We start from the raw sequence: 16,528 nt of genomic DNA, 5'->3' as shown, positions 1-16,528 counted from the left end.
TTCCCTACAGCGTACCTGCACTCTGCTAATACTTACCCGACTGACAACTGCTTTGCTTAGTCACAGTCTTTCAGTTATCTCAAGGTTACAAACATATAAAATATTTCAGAAACCAAAGGAACAGCTTGAGCCTTTAAAGTCAGGCTTCAAACCTGGACTGCAGATGATCTGCATCGAAATAACGCTGAAATTTAAATCTAATGAATCATGCTAGCAAAATATCTCTTCAGGTTGATAAAGTTTCTGGGATAGAAAGACAACATCCACTTCCAAGTGATCAGCATCACATTTAATAACTGGCACTGTAACTTCTACAGCCTCGGGACTAGGCCAGTAGTTCCACCTCTGTCATTTGTGTTGGTCAGAATGCCTGAATTCCATGTTAACTCTCCACACTGCACTTGCCATCATGTTCAGGCCCCAGTCTGCTAGTGGCTATCTATTCTGCCTTCTGCAAAGCACGCTAGAAATCCAAGAAAAATGGGAAAAAAAATAAGCAGCAGTACATTTTCTGCAGCATCGTGCTAGTGCCTGGAAACCTACATATGCACATAAGAGCTGATGACAACAGGAGTTTGAGAGGTGTCCAAAATGAGTAAAAAGTGAACTAAGACTTTTAAATTTTCATCTTGACCACTGTAGGCATTAGTGCTACAAATTAGTATTTCATAGAGTGCAAAGAGTTTGGAAACCCATTATTTTTTAACCATACAACCAATGATCAGTAGTGTGGATAAAAAAGAAGTTGTATTAACATATATTTAACAATTTGGCTTGATTTCAGTAACTGACTGGATTACCTTCAGATGGTAAGAGTTCAACAAGTCTGCAATAGTTTCTGTTGAAGGAGACTTCAGTGCTGTCAGGTCTTTCTCTAAGGCAGGCAGCTATTAAAAATAATTTTTAATTAAAACAGCAAGTCAAACAGAATGTACTTCTTGGATTATTACTGCTATGGTAATAGCACTATATACATACATAGACATTCCCACACCCTGCCCTTCCCCTCCCTGCAACGTTCGGACAGATCTTAGAGGTACCAAGTAAACAACAGAAGGAGCCAGAGTTCACTTTTCAGTGTTGAACCATCTGGATTTAATGACGTCTGCAGTGATCAGCAAAGATCTCTGCTTCCCTGGCAGACCCCCAGTGAAGTGCTACAGCTGCAGCAGGTAAAGCCAGCCTACAGCAGTTGCAGAGGAAAGAGCAGGCGCCTGGCAACCATGCCATGCTCAAAATAGTATCTAACCAGCTCCACAATGACAGTCATGGAAAGCAAGTCATTGTTTCTCCTTTGCTTATGTCCATGCAAGTTACGGAAACATGACTCTGACTATCAAATATACTAATTTTTACACCTTCTTACAGCCACTGTTATCTGTTAAGGAGGCTGATAAAGAACACCTTAATTGGGTATTAGCTAGATTAAAGACTTAGCAGTTGTTGAAATCTTTAATTTCAGGCACTATTGTCTAAACGGTACAATTTTTCAGGCAACTTCAGTTATGCTCAGTCAATCATGCCCTTCAACAGCAGAATCAGGAAGACAGCAGTATTTGTTCCCTCTTCCAAGTAAAGCCGTCACTAGCTGGCAAGTGTTATCGTGACAGCTTGAGAGTACCTTACGAGCCCAGTGCCCGACCAGCTAATATGACTGTGCCTCTGCAAGTTGGTAGAAGTACAGTGGTGCGCTGCGCAACTCAGACCCGTCCCTGCGGCTGTAGGCTGTGCCCTCGCTGGCACTGTTAGCAGCTTACCATTTCTGATTCCACAAAGTGTGTAGCAATGCCTGCTTTTAGTACGTCTCTTCCTTTCAGCCTAAATCCTGTTAGTGCAAGGAAATAGCCAATCTTCCCTGATAGTCTTGGCAAGAAATACCCTCCACCTACATCAGGAAAAAGGCCTGTAATAAACAAAAGAAAACAAAAAAGTGAACAGAGAAGAACTTGTCCTAATGATGTATGTAACTTAGTAGCTATTTCTTCTTGTCTCACTTTCATCTCCCTGATTTAGGCATGGCTCTCTTCTTGCCCAAGTTTCTCCTTGACTTGGTTTGACATTTCTCTGTCATCAAAACCCTTCCTAAAAGCAAACTCTTGAACCTCTTCCAAACACTCTTCTTTCCACTGGCACATAATCTCCGAGCACAGACCAGACAACAGTGTTCATTCTATTTGCCAACAACCTGAGACCTTTTTAGGTGCCCACAGAATCAAGCGTGCTCTCAGTAAAAAACAGGAGTGGCACAAAGAATTGCAAAATAATCTGTACAAACTCAAACTAGATGCTGCTTTTCCTCTGAAATCTTTTATTACGATACAAATATCAAACAATGAAGTGTCTCTTGCACAGCTAAGTTTGAACAAATTTGGGGGCTTAGAATTTATTAACAGATGAACAGTATTGCCAGGGTCTTTCTGAAGGTGGAGGCACAAAATGCTGACCTAATACCTGGCTCTTTGACAGGACTATGACTAACCAGCTATTTAAAAAGAAATTCTAAAACTTTCCAGTTTAGTGACTGTCTTTTAATCTACAAAATATGGTACTTTTTAAAAATTCCAAGTTGTGAATAAAATTTGGAAGACTTTTAAAAGCTGTAATTGAAAAATATTTTAGCAAAGTTTAAATATTCAAAGCCATCACCTTGTCAATATCTACTTTATTCTGTCATATACATTAATGACCTACAAAATAAATTCAAACACTTTTTATAATTTTTAACAGACATAAGCTTAAGAAAAGTTAAGCTTAGTTGTATCAATCTCAGAAATGGTAACGGAAAGAAGCCGTGTTCAGTTACAGTGCACTCACAAAATAAAGTCTTTTGAAGAAATTAAAGGGGGAGGGGGGGTGGTGTTTTTCACTCAGAGAGAATAAGCGATAAATGTAAAAAAAAGAAAAATCATACCAATGAGCAGTAAGAAACTCAGAAAACAGTTGCCAAAGCAGAGATATTAGCTGGGAAAGTTAAGATGTACATAAGGAGTTTAAATGGGGTTCTGATAGAGGGTGGTAATTTTTCACTCACAATTAATTGCTTTCAGACACAAAAGAGTAAATGTATTATAGAAGACCCTATTACAAGTATTTTAAGATGTGGGAAATCAGTGGTCCCTGAATATTTCTCCTCTTGGATGGAATCAAGGGGAGGTTTCTTTTGGGCAGTTTCTTTTCAGTGTTTTCTCTTCTCAATAATCTTTGAAGTTCATCACTGCCTAACGTTCTCACCCATCTCTCAGCTTCTCCTCTGGTTCTCACTTGGGCCTCTCTTAGTTCTGCTCCCTCTAACAGACCACAAAGTTGTCTTTAGGAGCCACTTCTATCAGTTACAGTTGTAGTATTCAATTTCTACTCCCACTGATCTTCCTGCTGCCATTAACCGATTTATTCTTCATCCCACAGTCTACTGAGACATACAGCTCTTCTCCTAAAATGCTGAATGTCTTGTTGGCATCCTCTGAAAGCCGTAAACTGTCTTAATCCCAATTCATCACTTACCTTCCTTTTCATCTGTACTCACATTCTGAATAGTCTACTCTGCATTTTACCTTCTCAGTTTGAGCCATCATATCTATACTGTTGATGCCACGACTGTCATTTAGTTTCATGTTTCTATTCATCTGTCTCCCCTTGGATATCCTACTACTACAAAAAAATCCCTCATTTCAAAATGAAACTTCTCTTACAAATGCCCTCCAAAGCAAAAAGGCAATTACATTATTCTCCCCATCCACCAAGACTGCAACAGCAACAACCTTTTCCTCTTTGCTGTTATTAAAATACTGATGCTGATCATTCTTACCACTTTATAAGAATTTAATTTATAATTTTACTCCTCTTTTCCCTGTTTTACGTATTTCTCTTACTTCCCTCAATAATGCTTCCCATATGTTTCCACTTGCTACTGGGTTTCTATTCAAATATTCCATATACTTGATTTTTTTTTTCTCTTGACAGCATTTACCATTTATTTCTCAAATCCCTACTTAAATAAGAGACAAACTGAGTGTCTGCTGGGCTGGCCAGGCTAAAAGCCTATGCTTGTAATGCTGACCTGCAGTCTGTGCTCTGAGACAAATGCAACACGTTTCACTGTAATCCCAGTTGTGAACTCTGCAGTTGCCAAGCATCAAATAAAGGTAGTGCTACCACACTCCTACCTTATCTTGCAGAGGTGGTTGGAGATTTATGAGTAAATGACTTACCAAAAGCAAAAAAGTTAAAGGGATGTACAAGAAAGGGGCCACTATTATTGTAACATTACCTTAAAGCCCAACTCTTACAACATACTTTCCTCTTTTGTTCTTCCCACCAGGGGATTTTCCACACCCTCCTACATCTAAGCTGCTTTCCAGTGCTTTATCTTATCTGTGTTGGTTTCAAACTCCCACAATCTAGAACTGCCTTTTATTTCTATTTGCAAAGTGCCATATCTATCTATATCCTTTTATTTATGGTGGTGTGTAAACCAGAATAATTGTGTGAAAATGTAGCAGCTGAATGAAGGCTTTGTTTTCATTTCACAGAAAAGGTGTAATGCCTACTGAAATAAGTGAACATATGAAAAAATCAATTAATACAATATCTAGACAGCTAGACATTTCAAACCTACACCACATGGATCAAAATAGCTGAGCCCTTAAATCCAAACAGATTTCAGTGGTTTTACTTGTAATTGATCCTAAAAGGGTTTTAATTATTTTCTTTCCTAAGTGCGTTTTGAGCTTTTCCCTTTACATGTCTTCACAATCTACCTTTGTCTAAATAAATCCTTGTCAGCAGACGAGATGTCTGTAAAGTACGTCATTTTTGTTAATATGACTACTCATATCTTTACCTCTGGAGAAAAAAGTGGAGAAGGTATCTTTATTCTTAGAATAATTTCTTATCCCAAAGAACGTCTGTTTAGTTCTTAAAAAAAAAAAAAAGTTTCCTTCAAATGGTTTTCTTGTACAACAACTGATTATGAACTTCAGGATTTCTGCAAATTCATGCTGTAATATTTGTGGAGGCCTGCAGTAGTTTTTGTTTTTCTCATCCTAAATTTCTTTTTTCAGAAAAATTACATGATATTTATCAGCTAGCAGAAATTGCTCTAATATTTTTTTCAGGCGTTAAAATGACAATGAGCTTGCTTCTATTTGGGGGGGTTTATTATGTTTTACTTCACTTGACACTCACAGCACATTGCATATTTTAAGAATTTCAGAGTAAGTCTTGTGAAATGTTTCATATAGGCCAGAAAGCCATAAAAATTAGATAATGTGTGTAAGGCACCCTTTAAAATTATGAAAAACGTTAGACCTTTTAAGCATTACTAATGGGGCACTACAAAAATCCAATCCTTAGCTAAGTATGCATTTTAACTTTAGTTGTAATAATGTTATTTTACTTAAAATATTCTCAACAAAAGAAGAATATTATTACTTTTATTCTCTTTTTAGAACTGCATCCTGATTTTTTTTTTTTAAAACATTATTTCTTTGTTTTAATCTTACATAATTGTTTGGAATTCTTTTAAGAAAATAATGGTCACTACTCCTTACAACTAATCCTTTGAGGTGAAACTAAGATTGAATATCTGGTGCCATTTCAGTTGTTTAACCACCAGATAAGGTCCTCTATTCTGGATAATTGTGTTCAACAGGGCCCCATATTACAGACTAGTCTCATTCTCCTCCTAGAGGACATAAAAACAATTGCAACCATCCTTCAGCTGCCTTGGCTTGGAAGGATATAGGAACAAGAAATTTTGCAGGAGAGAAATGCAGAATAGGCTATAAGGTTTGAGCTTTCTTCAGACACATTGTTGAAAAGCAGGGAGAAGGGGCTTGGATGTTGATGAAAGCGTTAATGGGGTATATATGCCAGACAGTAATAGGTTCAATGTGGATACCCTGCTGGTGCCAGAATTGCCTTGAAGGGAAATGTGAGTGATTTCACAGGAGGGTTTGCTTTAATCTGTCTGACTTTTCTTGAGCCATAGCACCCATCTTTGGTAGTATTTAAACCCATTTGGCTCTGGGACACAACCTGTTGTTTTGTACATCTCAGAGCTGACAAAGAAGCTGTACGATCAAATGTTAGAAAAGACAAGGTACATGTTGTTATTTAAAAAAAAAAAGACACTGTGATCTCACCTGCAGACAATCCATACACAACTGTAATGGGTCTACATTAATAATCTACAAGAAAAGCTTGAATTTCAAAATCTGTCTTGTTAACATTGCAGATCACCTTCTAGTGCAGCAGGTTTGACTCATAACGAGTTCCAAATGGGAAGCTGACATATTTGCACAGGGATCTTCAGACTTTATCTGCCTACACATGTAGCAAAGACTTAGTTCCTTAGATCTACTTCCATTCTTAAAAAATGTATCCTGACAGTCTTTGTGTCAGTCTAGTAAACCCAGGTTAAGGACCGCAATGATCAACCTCTCAGGATATAAGTAAGTTTCTATTAATGTAGTAGAAAATGCTCCAATTGCTTTTTAAAATTATTTCATTAGCCCCACTGCTTTCAGTCCAAGACATTTCATCCTGATTATGCAAACACTGAAACTTCAAACATGTTAACATGTGATCATCTGTTAAAATACTTACCTATTGCTGTTTCTGGCATTGCAAAAAGTGTCCTTTCTGTAGCAACTCGAAAATGTCCGTGGACTGAGAGGCCAACTCCCTAAGCATGGAGCACAAGCAAAGGACACAGTTAGAAAATTGCCGGTAAAAATAATCATAACCATAACCCTGTGTAACACAGCTCTTGCTATGCTCTACTATGAAATAATATTAGATTTACCATGCACATCTCAACAAAATTAAAAGGCCTTTTACAGCTCAACCACTAATAAAGTATCATATTACCTTGATGATCTGGCTGAAATAGCATCCTGTGCCTTAAAAGACTGATGAGTCATATAGAGATTAACTTCAAAAACCAAGAAGTGACAGCAAAAGAACAAAGTGACCCCATTTTATCCATTAGACTACTAAGGGAGTTGACATCCTTCTGCTAATGAAGACCCCATCTATAATTTTTGCACATACTTGAAACCAGCAAGAAAATTTGTGTACAGTCATTACTTTTGGAATATACATGAATTGCACAAAGTTTTAATTATAATACTTTCAAAAGAAATCATAATTAACTATTCTTATAATGCAATAATTACCTACTTTGTCAATACAGAAGTATTTTAAGTAGGAGAAGCTTTCAGCATTATTGAAGAAAATTCAAAGTATGTGGTTAGAAACTCATTTATTTAACCTGGGGACTTTTATTCTTCAAGTCACAAATAGAATTCCCATTTCTAAGTATCTAGCCCTCTTCTCTGGCAGTCCTTCCTGATGAGACACTTCCCTCAGGAGCAGAAAAGCTCCTGGTGTTGTCTATCACAATTTTTCTGATTTAGGCAGTGAGCAGCAGCAAGGCCCAATAAAAAAAAAAATATTTTCAGTTCACACAAAAATTATTTCATTTAGATAAATGTTCAAGAGGCAAACTGACAAATTTAAAGAAAAACTGTTATCTGACAAAGTTACTATTATTTACTAGTAACATTTGAATTAATCCAAGAATGCTTGGATTACTGAGCACAACTACAACATATGGGTAAAGGAGTCTCACTTCTCAAAGCTGAACTATATTATACGTGTCAACAGAAAGGCATGGTAGATCTACCTGGAGACAAAACCCTCTACTCAGTATTTCACAAGTTTCTTCAGACAAGTATGTTTCCACTGTTTCAGTTTACTTTCTTCCCTCACTGTTAAATTTCCCTTTGCTTGAGCCTTCTAACCATCCAATTTTTCTATTAAAACTAAGATATCTTCAGTATACTTGGCCAAAAGAAGTCAGTGCCTAATGAAGATGTAATAGATTTTTAAGTAACATTCCTAACTGTTCATACAATAGAAAAATGGTACCTTACCCAACTAAGGCTACTAGTCTTCACAAACGTCTTCAGAGTATTTCATAGAATCATAGAATGGTTTGGGTTGGAAGGGACCTTAAGGACTGTCTAGTTCCACTAGCCCAGGTTGCTCAAAGCCACATCCAGCCTGGCCTTGAACACTTCCAGGGATGGGGCATCCACAGCTTCTATGGGCAACCTGTTCCACTGCCTCACCACCCTCTCGGTGAAGAATTTCTTCCTGCTGTCTAATCTAAACCTCCCCACTATCAATTTAAACCCGTTACCCCTTGTCCTGTCACTACAGGCCCTTGTAAAAAGTCCCCCCCCAGCTTTCTTGTCAACCCCCTTCAGGAACTGCAAAGTGCTATAAGGTCACCACGGAGCATTCTCTTTTCCATACTTTCATGCTTTCCATCAAAAACAGTGGGATTAATTGGGTGATACTTGCTTGGACCAGAATTATAGTTTTTTTTTGGAAAGAGTAAAAGATATTTTCATTTTCCTTATCTACAGCAACCTTTGGGTGGGTTTTACATTAAAATTTTTTAAAGTTACCTCAATTTAATAAAAATTACATCCATTTCCTCACACCATTCTCCTGCATTCCCACCTGGCCTCTCTTACAGTTCTGCCTGGCAAGAAACTAATTGTTACTGCTTATCCCATTAAGGTGATACATGACTGAATTTGAAAATACCTTCAAGTTCTTTCTGTAAAATGAATATCTGCCAGTCTCAGGGTTTGGCACAGATGTATGAAGCTTTTAAGATCACAGTCTGATTTCCTGAGATATGGACACTTAAGGTAACTGGTTATCACCATTGATTTTATATCCAGAGACTAAGACAAAACTATACACATGAAGTACTTCTGTGTCAAGGAAGCAAATGGGATTTGAGCAAACATCTCAATCTTATTTGCACAGGATACAGTCTTATGTCTCATCCTTCATCTGTCCTTCAGCCCTTTCCCTTGAGCACCGGTCAGAGCCTGTAGATTTCAACTGAGCAGCAGCAAGGGCAATGGCCCTGTGTTTTGCTCTCTTGCAAATGCAAAGCTACATACATTCACCTCTAAAACAGCTCTAGAACTCTTAAATGGAAGGAAATGTGGCTTCCTCACTTCCAACTTTTTTTTTTCTTTTTTAATGTCATACCAGCACACTTCCCCTCCACTTAGTGAAGCCTGGTGTTATTTTTACGCCTGTTCAGCAATAATAATGACCTTTTTACAAATAATGATCTTTTTTTTAAATTATGCCTTTTTGCTCATTCTAATGCTTAAATTATTTTTTTCTAATCCCATATCTAAGAATACAAATAGTGTCTACCATTAAGCATTTTTTAGGGCTTATTTTCTAGACAATCAGAATTTTGTATAAGGACTCCAATTTTCAGCTTGAGTATTAAGTAACAGACTAGAGTGTGAACTTCATGAAGAGACCTTCTCTTGCAAGCTGTTTCTTTTTTACTGTGATAAAAATAACTGCAGAGTTTTAATAATAAAAAGTTGAAAGAAGTAATTAAATCAGATTTCACTTTTTAAAGTGCTTAAGGCATAATTGGATTTGTTTTCTAGATAGCCTTCCAAGTTTTATGGTACAGATCATAGCTTAATTTCAGATTTGTATTTAAAAGACTAAAACTGTATTTTCTTCTTATCCCTTAGAAAGGAAATGTGCAAATGTGTCCTTACTTCTTTGAAGATCATTTCTAAATAATCCACCATTAAGGTAACATTAGGAAAGAAAAATGACTTAATGGTTTAAGGGCGCAAACCCCAGCACTTTCTTCAACTGGTCATCATATGCTTTTATTTGTTTATTTGCAACGTTTCAAATGGCTATTTTAACACATTCACTGTATGTGTTTAATCTTCTCCATCTAATACAGAGGACAGATGCTTATGAGTTTAATAATATCCTGACTAAAGAACAAACTCTTCCAGTTAGAAGACTAAATGCACTCCTCCTCCATTTCTGGATATTGTAATTATTTTTTTTAATTTACCTGAAATCTTACACAGCTGGGGTCCCACCCAGGCGGCCCTTCACACTATTAAGATATCTGCAGTTGGGCTGTGTTCATTTCGCCAGACAGCCCCAACATTTACACATAAAAATCTTGCTGCTATAATGTCTCTATTAAAATGCAACATATCCTGCACTGTCAGAGTCCTACCCTTCATGATTTTAAAATATACACTAAAGCTAATGTCTTCCTTCGGACTTTTCCAAATAATAGATACCTGTGGTCAGTGAGGCTTGTTTTTCAATCCAGATAGTTTATCTTAATACTGGCATGAAACTTTTTTTTCACTGCCAGCTGAAAGTTTGAATTTTGTAAAGGATACGTAAAGAATGAGACTAGAAGTTAAGGAGTTCAGAAATTAACAAGCAATTGATCCAAACAATCTTTCCTTTGAGTTTATATATGAATTAATCAAAAACATAGATAAGAGCAGAAATGGTGGTCTGACAATGCATTACTGGAGACAGATGGGCTATCAAGTTGTTGGTTACAAATTACAGATTTATTACTATGTGGATATTAAGATATTAATCTTCAAAACAGTGTGTTACAACTTGACAATTAGACTCAGTGCACCTCAAATAGGCACATAATATTATAGGCAGGTTGGTCTGAGTTCCTCAACAAGCTTCTGAAAAAGCCAGCAGAGTATCTGAATTTTACTTCCCACACACGACTTCCTACTCAATACCATATTTCAAAAGTCATTATGTGACTGTGTACAGAAAAATTTATTATCAATTTCCATTTTTTTCTCATGATGAATACAGAACCTTATTAAAAAAATTTTTCTAATGAAAAACAAGGTGCAAATTACTGATAGATGGAGAAATGGAATACAGCAACCATAAATCTTAAAAGTTAAGTGGTAGACAGAAGGCTCTATTATCTTAAATTGAGAATGACCCCTATTAGTAAATCAGAGCTCTCACTACACCTAAGGAAGTTATTAAGAAATTGAAGGCCAGCACCACAGAGAACCATACAGAGCAAAATAAGTATGCCCTTCCTCAATGACATATATAAACATCTGTTCACATACAGAAAAGTAGATCTGTTTCACAGCAAAACCATAAATCACACTTACCTATTTACTAAATAACCTAACTGTGACAGTAAAGGAATCATTGCCTAAGAAAGCACAAGACACAGAATAAAAGAAATACAAACAGAAAAGGCCTTCAGGAACATTGCTTGTGCCATCTTCACTAGGCTTATAAAGACTTTTTAGCTGTTCAAGCAAACAATTCTATGGTAATACCAGTATCAATATTGTCTGCAGTGAAAGTCCAGTTGTAACAGTTCACAATCAGTGATCACACTCACTTTTAACTGCATGAGAGTACAGCTCCCAGTAGTGCTAGAGCCACAACAGAAGTGCGGCAATCAACAGCCAAACTGAACGTAACACAGCATTACATCTGAATACAGATCTCTAAAAATAGCAACGTGCAGCACAACATGTAAAAGATGTGCAAAAAACAAGGTGCAGCAAAAATGTTTCCAAAAGCATTAGTTGGCAAAGTAAATGACTGGAATTTATTCGGGAAGCAGCAAGAGCTTATAGCTATGTTAGATCAAAAATCACTGATCCAAGAGCATCACCCCCTGCATCCAGACCCAGCAAATCGTAAACTGAATCAAAACTAACCTTCATTCATCATTAATGTTATGGGCCACTCCAAAGAGTATAATCCATTTTTATCTGTAGACACTAACAGACAAGATGACTTAGTGAAGCAGAGCAATGCAGCATAACAGATCAATCGACGAAGAGGATCACTCTTTGGTTAGTGACATACAAATCAACTCTATACATAATATCATTCAAAACCAGTGCCTTTTGTGAAGTTTTCAATCATTTAGTGTGGTGTTTCAAAACATAAAATATTAATGTATAATAACTTAAATATAAAATATTCATTCCCACATACTGATTATGCATTAGAGATTCTCAGTCCAGATTCCTACAGAAGCACAACCTGACTGAAGATAGATTATCTGTAATAATATCTGATGTTTCAGTCTTGTCCTCCTGACCCCTAATTATTTAAACAAATCTGATCCAACTACATTAATAGTAACCTTCAGGTCAGGTGATTCTTACCGTGAAACTTGGGAATAAAATGGTTAGGCCATTCTGTGCACCAATGCTACAGTAAGTGTCCTTTATCAACAGAACTTAGATTGAATTCTTAAAGGTCCTCTTGATTTTTTTACCACCAACCAAAACTTATCAATGATCTCAAACCGTTTTTATTAGGGTAGTTATCTGCAATAGATATTATTTTTTCCCCTGCATAATCCGCAGGGATTGACCCGTTCTTCTGATGGTGAGCACCAGCATACTGGTGTTATGATCTCAACTGGTGGACCCTATAGAAGCCGCAGTGGCACTTAGAACATTCCTCTGCAGCAGGGATTACGTGCCTGCAGTTTCATGTCCTCCCTTTCCATGTATGTTGGCTCCTCCAAGGCAAAAAGCAGCAGGTTGAACAGTTCGGCTTCATGGTCCAGTCTGGCCTACAGACACTGCGGCTCGACGCCCATGACGCAAACATTAAAACTTCTACTAAGAATTCTTTCTGATTATTCAGAATTTTCTGAAATAGCTTATTTCCAGATTTTTTCTTTGTTTCTTTTTCACTACCATACATTACTTTCTAAGCCCCATCCTTGGCCGTCACCCCATCCTTGTCTGTCTGCCCTATCCTTGACCGTCTTCAAGGCCAGGCTGGATGAGGCTCTGAGCAACCTGGTCTAGTGGAAGGTGTCCCTGCCCATGGCAGGGGGGTTGGAACTAGATGATCTTTAAGGTCCCTTCCAACCCAAACCATTCTGTGATTCTATGACTTACATTTAGTAATCCTACAAAACTTCCTGGCATCAAGAGTCAGCTATGTCTTAAAAAATTCTCTTTCATGTCAGAGGAAGCAGAACTTTTTATGGACACAAGAATTCTGCTGTATCAGAAAGAAAAGAGAAGATGTAAAAAGACTTAGATCTGAAAAGCCTGTAGTAAAAGTAATTAACTACTAGCAAGTGAAACTTTTTCTAGTGTTAAATTTGAAAGCATTCTTTTGTCCCCAGTGTGTTCCCCAGTGTTATACGTAACTGGCCATGTATGTTCAGAAAAAGATAGTAAGTGTGTTTTCTTTTTAATCCTAAAATTCTGGAAGACAAGCGCTGTCTGTTTGTCCCTCTGTATCACCTAAAACCATAGCTACTGCAAGAAATCTCTATGTCCAACTCGCCACATCTCAGTATCTGCAGGGAGGGCAGGCAAGTGGGAGGGAACCTGTTTCAGCAACTCGCATCAACACATAACTAAGCTTTTAGGATTTAGCTTAGAACTGAAGAAACGCTTGGTGTTCTTAAAGACAGGCTCATGCAACAGAACTTTATTTAAACAGGGGCAGAGTTGTGTGGGATGACAGGAGCGAATTCAGGGGATTTCATCATGTTATTCTATTTCTCAAGAAAAAATGCTTAAAAAGTATGACACAGATTAACTCAAGAGAAAAAACGAGCATTCAAATTCTGGAAATTAAAAAAAAAATAGCAGAAATATGAAAGGATGGCAAAGCAGGAAAAGATAATTCTCTTCCGACCTTTCCTTCTCTGATCTGTAATAAAGGGAAGGAGAGGGAAATAATGAGATGTCTCAATATGAGACTAGGCATCTACATGAAGGCCTAGAATTAAGAGAAGAACAGTGGAACTTTTAGCAAGAAAGAGTCTGGTGTTAAACAGAACAGATCTGTGCAGAAGCCTGCAAAACTCTCTGCAATGACAGTCAACAGTGCAGGGTTAGGAAAGCTTGCCAAGAACCCACAAATAAAACCTCCTTTAAACATACACCTGTTTCAGTGAGACTAGGCATCTACATGAAGGCCTAGAATTAAGAGAAGAACAGTGGAACTTTTAGCAAGAAAGAGTCTGGTGTTAAACAGAACAGATCTGTGCAGAAGCCTGCAAAACTCTCTGCAATAACAGTCAACAGTGCAGGGTTAGGAAAGCTTGCCAAGAACCCACAAATAAAACCTCCTTTAAACATACACCGGTTTCAGAAAAAAAAAATAATCTAGAAAGTACAGCTTAAAACTTCAGCTTTAGTTGCAGAGTAGACAAGTGATGTTTGCTCTACAATGCGATCTGTATGTCATTACACTGCACAGGAATGCAAACACTCATTCTTGTAATTCTAAAACTGAGTGCAGTACAACTGTATAATACCAATATCTGTGCCGTGTGTGCTCAGGAAGTCTGCCTTTCTTCTCTGGGTGTAAAATAGTGGCTTCCATTCCTTCTCACAGAGTACATTAAACAACTCAGTCATTGTAGAGCTGGGGGAGGGAGGGGAGTTTTACTTACTCTGCACCCATACTCATAATCTAAAATACTTGTTTTCAAGACAGTGCTTTATGATAAGCCCTTTGGGGAATAACATCGCAGGCAAACCGTTGAACATTGAGTGGATGTTTTTTGTTGATGTCAAGGGCTGCTGATGCTATAGTCCGATTAGCTACAAAATGAAGTGCACCATGTGTCCCTAGGATCACACGCAGGAGCTTAGCAGGCAGACCAACATGCCAGATGGTAAATAGACTGTAATGTCAGCAGAGAGCGAATCCTTTCTCAGTACTGCCTCAGCATTGTTTTCAACATCCTGCGCTACAAAAGCTAAGTGGTACCCAAGTCAACCTCACAAAGATTTGTTCCAAAGTACAATAAGTACTCACAAAACCTGTATTCCATTTTACAGTAAAAGCTGCCCTCAGCTTTGAAGCACTGGCAACAAAATAGGCCACAAGCTTCTATGTGGTACACATCCATGAGTTTCCAGGGGGAGGGGGAGAGAGGGAGAGGAAGAGAGGGAATTGGAAAGCAGCTTATCTAGATTTAGTATGACAATTACTTTTACTTCAGGGCAGATTTTAGAGCACAAATTAAAACAAAACCAAAGATGTTCAACTTTCAGAGGATGATGACTGACAAGATGCATGATATATTTATAGAAAGGAAGAAAAAGAATCAGAAGTCCCAAGAAGCACTGACATTTTTAAGTTCTAGTTTCCTTGCTGTAAAAAAGGGTTAATTGGGTAATAATGTCCATTACAGTACAGAAGTGCTGTGTAAAACAGGAATTTTTCATGAAGCACAACTTCTATATGCTGCAGTTCATCACCCAAAGCAGGTGACATATATATTACTAATAACTAATAAGCAGAACTTGTAGTTTGCAATAAAATTTGCACCACGTGTTCAACAACAAATGAGTAGCTGTTTGTTCTCGGAGCAGTGTCCACCTGTGCATTTCATGGATGCACCTTCCCCTAATTACAAACTGTATTACAGGTGGGCAAAGAATGTGAGATATGGTTAATTCTAATGTGTCCTAGTTTCTGACTGTTAGTCTCTCAAATGCTGCTGTCTACATCTCTGTATAAAAGCTACATGCCACATCTAAAGGCAAATACATATATCCTAAAAGCAACTAAATTAAAAAAAAACCACACATGGAAAGACATATTACAATGTGGAGGAAAATGGGGAGCTTACACACCACTGTTGTATTTTATATGCCTGAGGAATATCAGAAGACACTTAACATATATGAAGTGGCTGCAATTATTGCAGCCTATCATATTAGTCTGGCTTCTTCTTGCTCAAAGTTCAAGTGAGATCACGATGAAGTGAAGCAGTTGGTTGTCTTTACACTTCCCACCTTCCATTTTCAGTCTTTAGTCACTTCAGCTAAACATACTGCAATGCCAATATTCAGTGGTTTACAAGATTTTAGCTTTGGATTTAGATACAGGCTCACAACTTTTATTTAAATATTTCTATGGAAAAGAAAAGGGAAACATGAGGTGCTACATTCACAATCATTTTGTTTCACTAGTCTGCAAGAAACGACAGACAGCAATGCCAGGCAACTTGCTCAGAGGGCAAGACTGCTTCTGCACAGATGTCCATACCCACAAATGGCACAGAGAGCGAGGGCAGAGCGTCCTCTCCTACTTTTACGTCACTGAGAACTGGTTTTGGTAGTGGGCAGACTCAAGCTGTGGATCACTGAATCTTAGACACGCTTCCTCCCTTTACTCCTTCCACCTACTGCAGCAGTCCAGCTAGTTGTAACTCAGATGCTAACACATGAAATCTGGGAATAAAGAACTTTATTTTTTATCTGCAGCAGTAAGAAAGGTGTGGTCTTTTCCTTATGCTGCTTTGGTCCTCTCTACATAATGTCAGGCTATCAAAAAACACAAATAATTCCATTTTGTTAATATGTAATTTAAATTGAACATTGATGTTCACTTGTTAAAAAATACTTTGGAAGAAACAAAGAAAAAATGTTATTTGCAGATGTATGCCAGAAATTTTATATATATATGTTGGTAGTGAAAGGAACATTCCTAAAAAGTTACAGCCACACAGTCTAGGTAAAATGGGACAGGATAAGGATAGCTATTATTCAACTTCAGTGCCTTTGTGTACTGGAATTTCTATTGACTAAAATGTGTAACATACAAGCTGCTTATGACATCACTACCGATTTACTTCATAAGA

The 16,528-nt window shown here is 37.5% G+C and overlaps 1 protein-coding gene across 1 annotated transcript in view; it reads right to left on the bottom strand.

The window, feature by feature from the left end:
- Positions 1–16,528, bottom strand: part of HIBCH (3-hydroxyisobutyryl-CoA hydrolase) — a gene marked incomplete at its 5' end in the record, with an annotated part of 42,144 nt that overhangs the window by 15,314 nt on the left and 10,302 nt on the right. The window contains 3 exons of the mRNA XM_010160750.1: positions 801–887; positions 1,758–1,903; positions 6,607–6,685. Of these exons, the coding sequence (XP_010159052.1) occupies positions 801–887; positions 1,758–1,903; positions 6,607–6,685 (312 nt within the window). The remainder of the gene's footprint in view (positions 1–800; positions 888–1,757; positions 1,904–6,606; positions 6,686–16,528) is intronic.

The sequence above is a fragment of the Eurypyga helias genome, unplaced genomic scaffold (genome assembly GCF_000690775.1).
Source record: "Eurypyga helias isolate BGI_N326 unplaced genomic scaffold, ASM69077v1 scaffold17351, whole genome shotgun sequence".
Taxonomy (NCBI): Eukaryota; Metazoa; Chordata; class Aves; order Eurypygiformes; family Eurypygidae; genus Eurypyga; species Eurypyga helias.
This window is presented reverse-complemented; position numbering and strand designations above follow the sequence as displayed.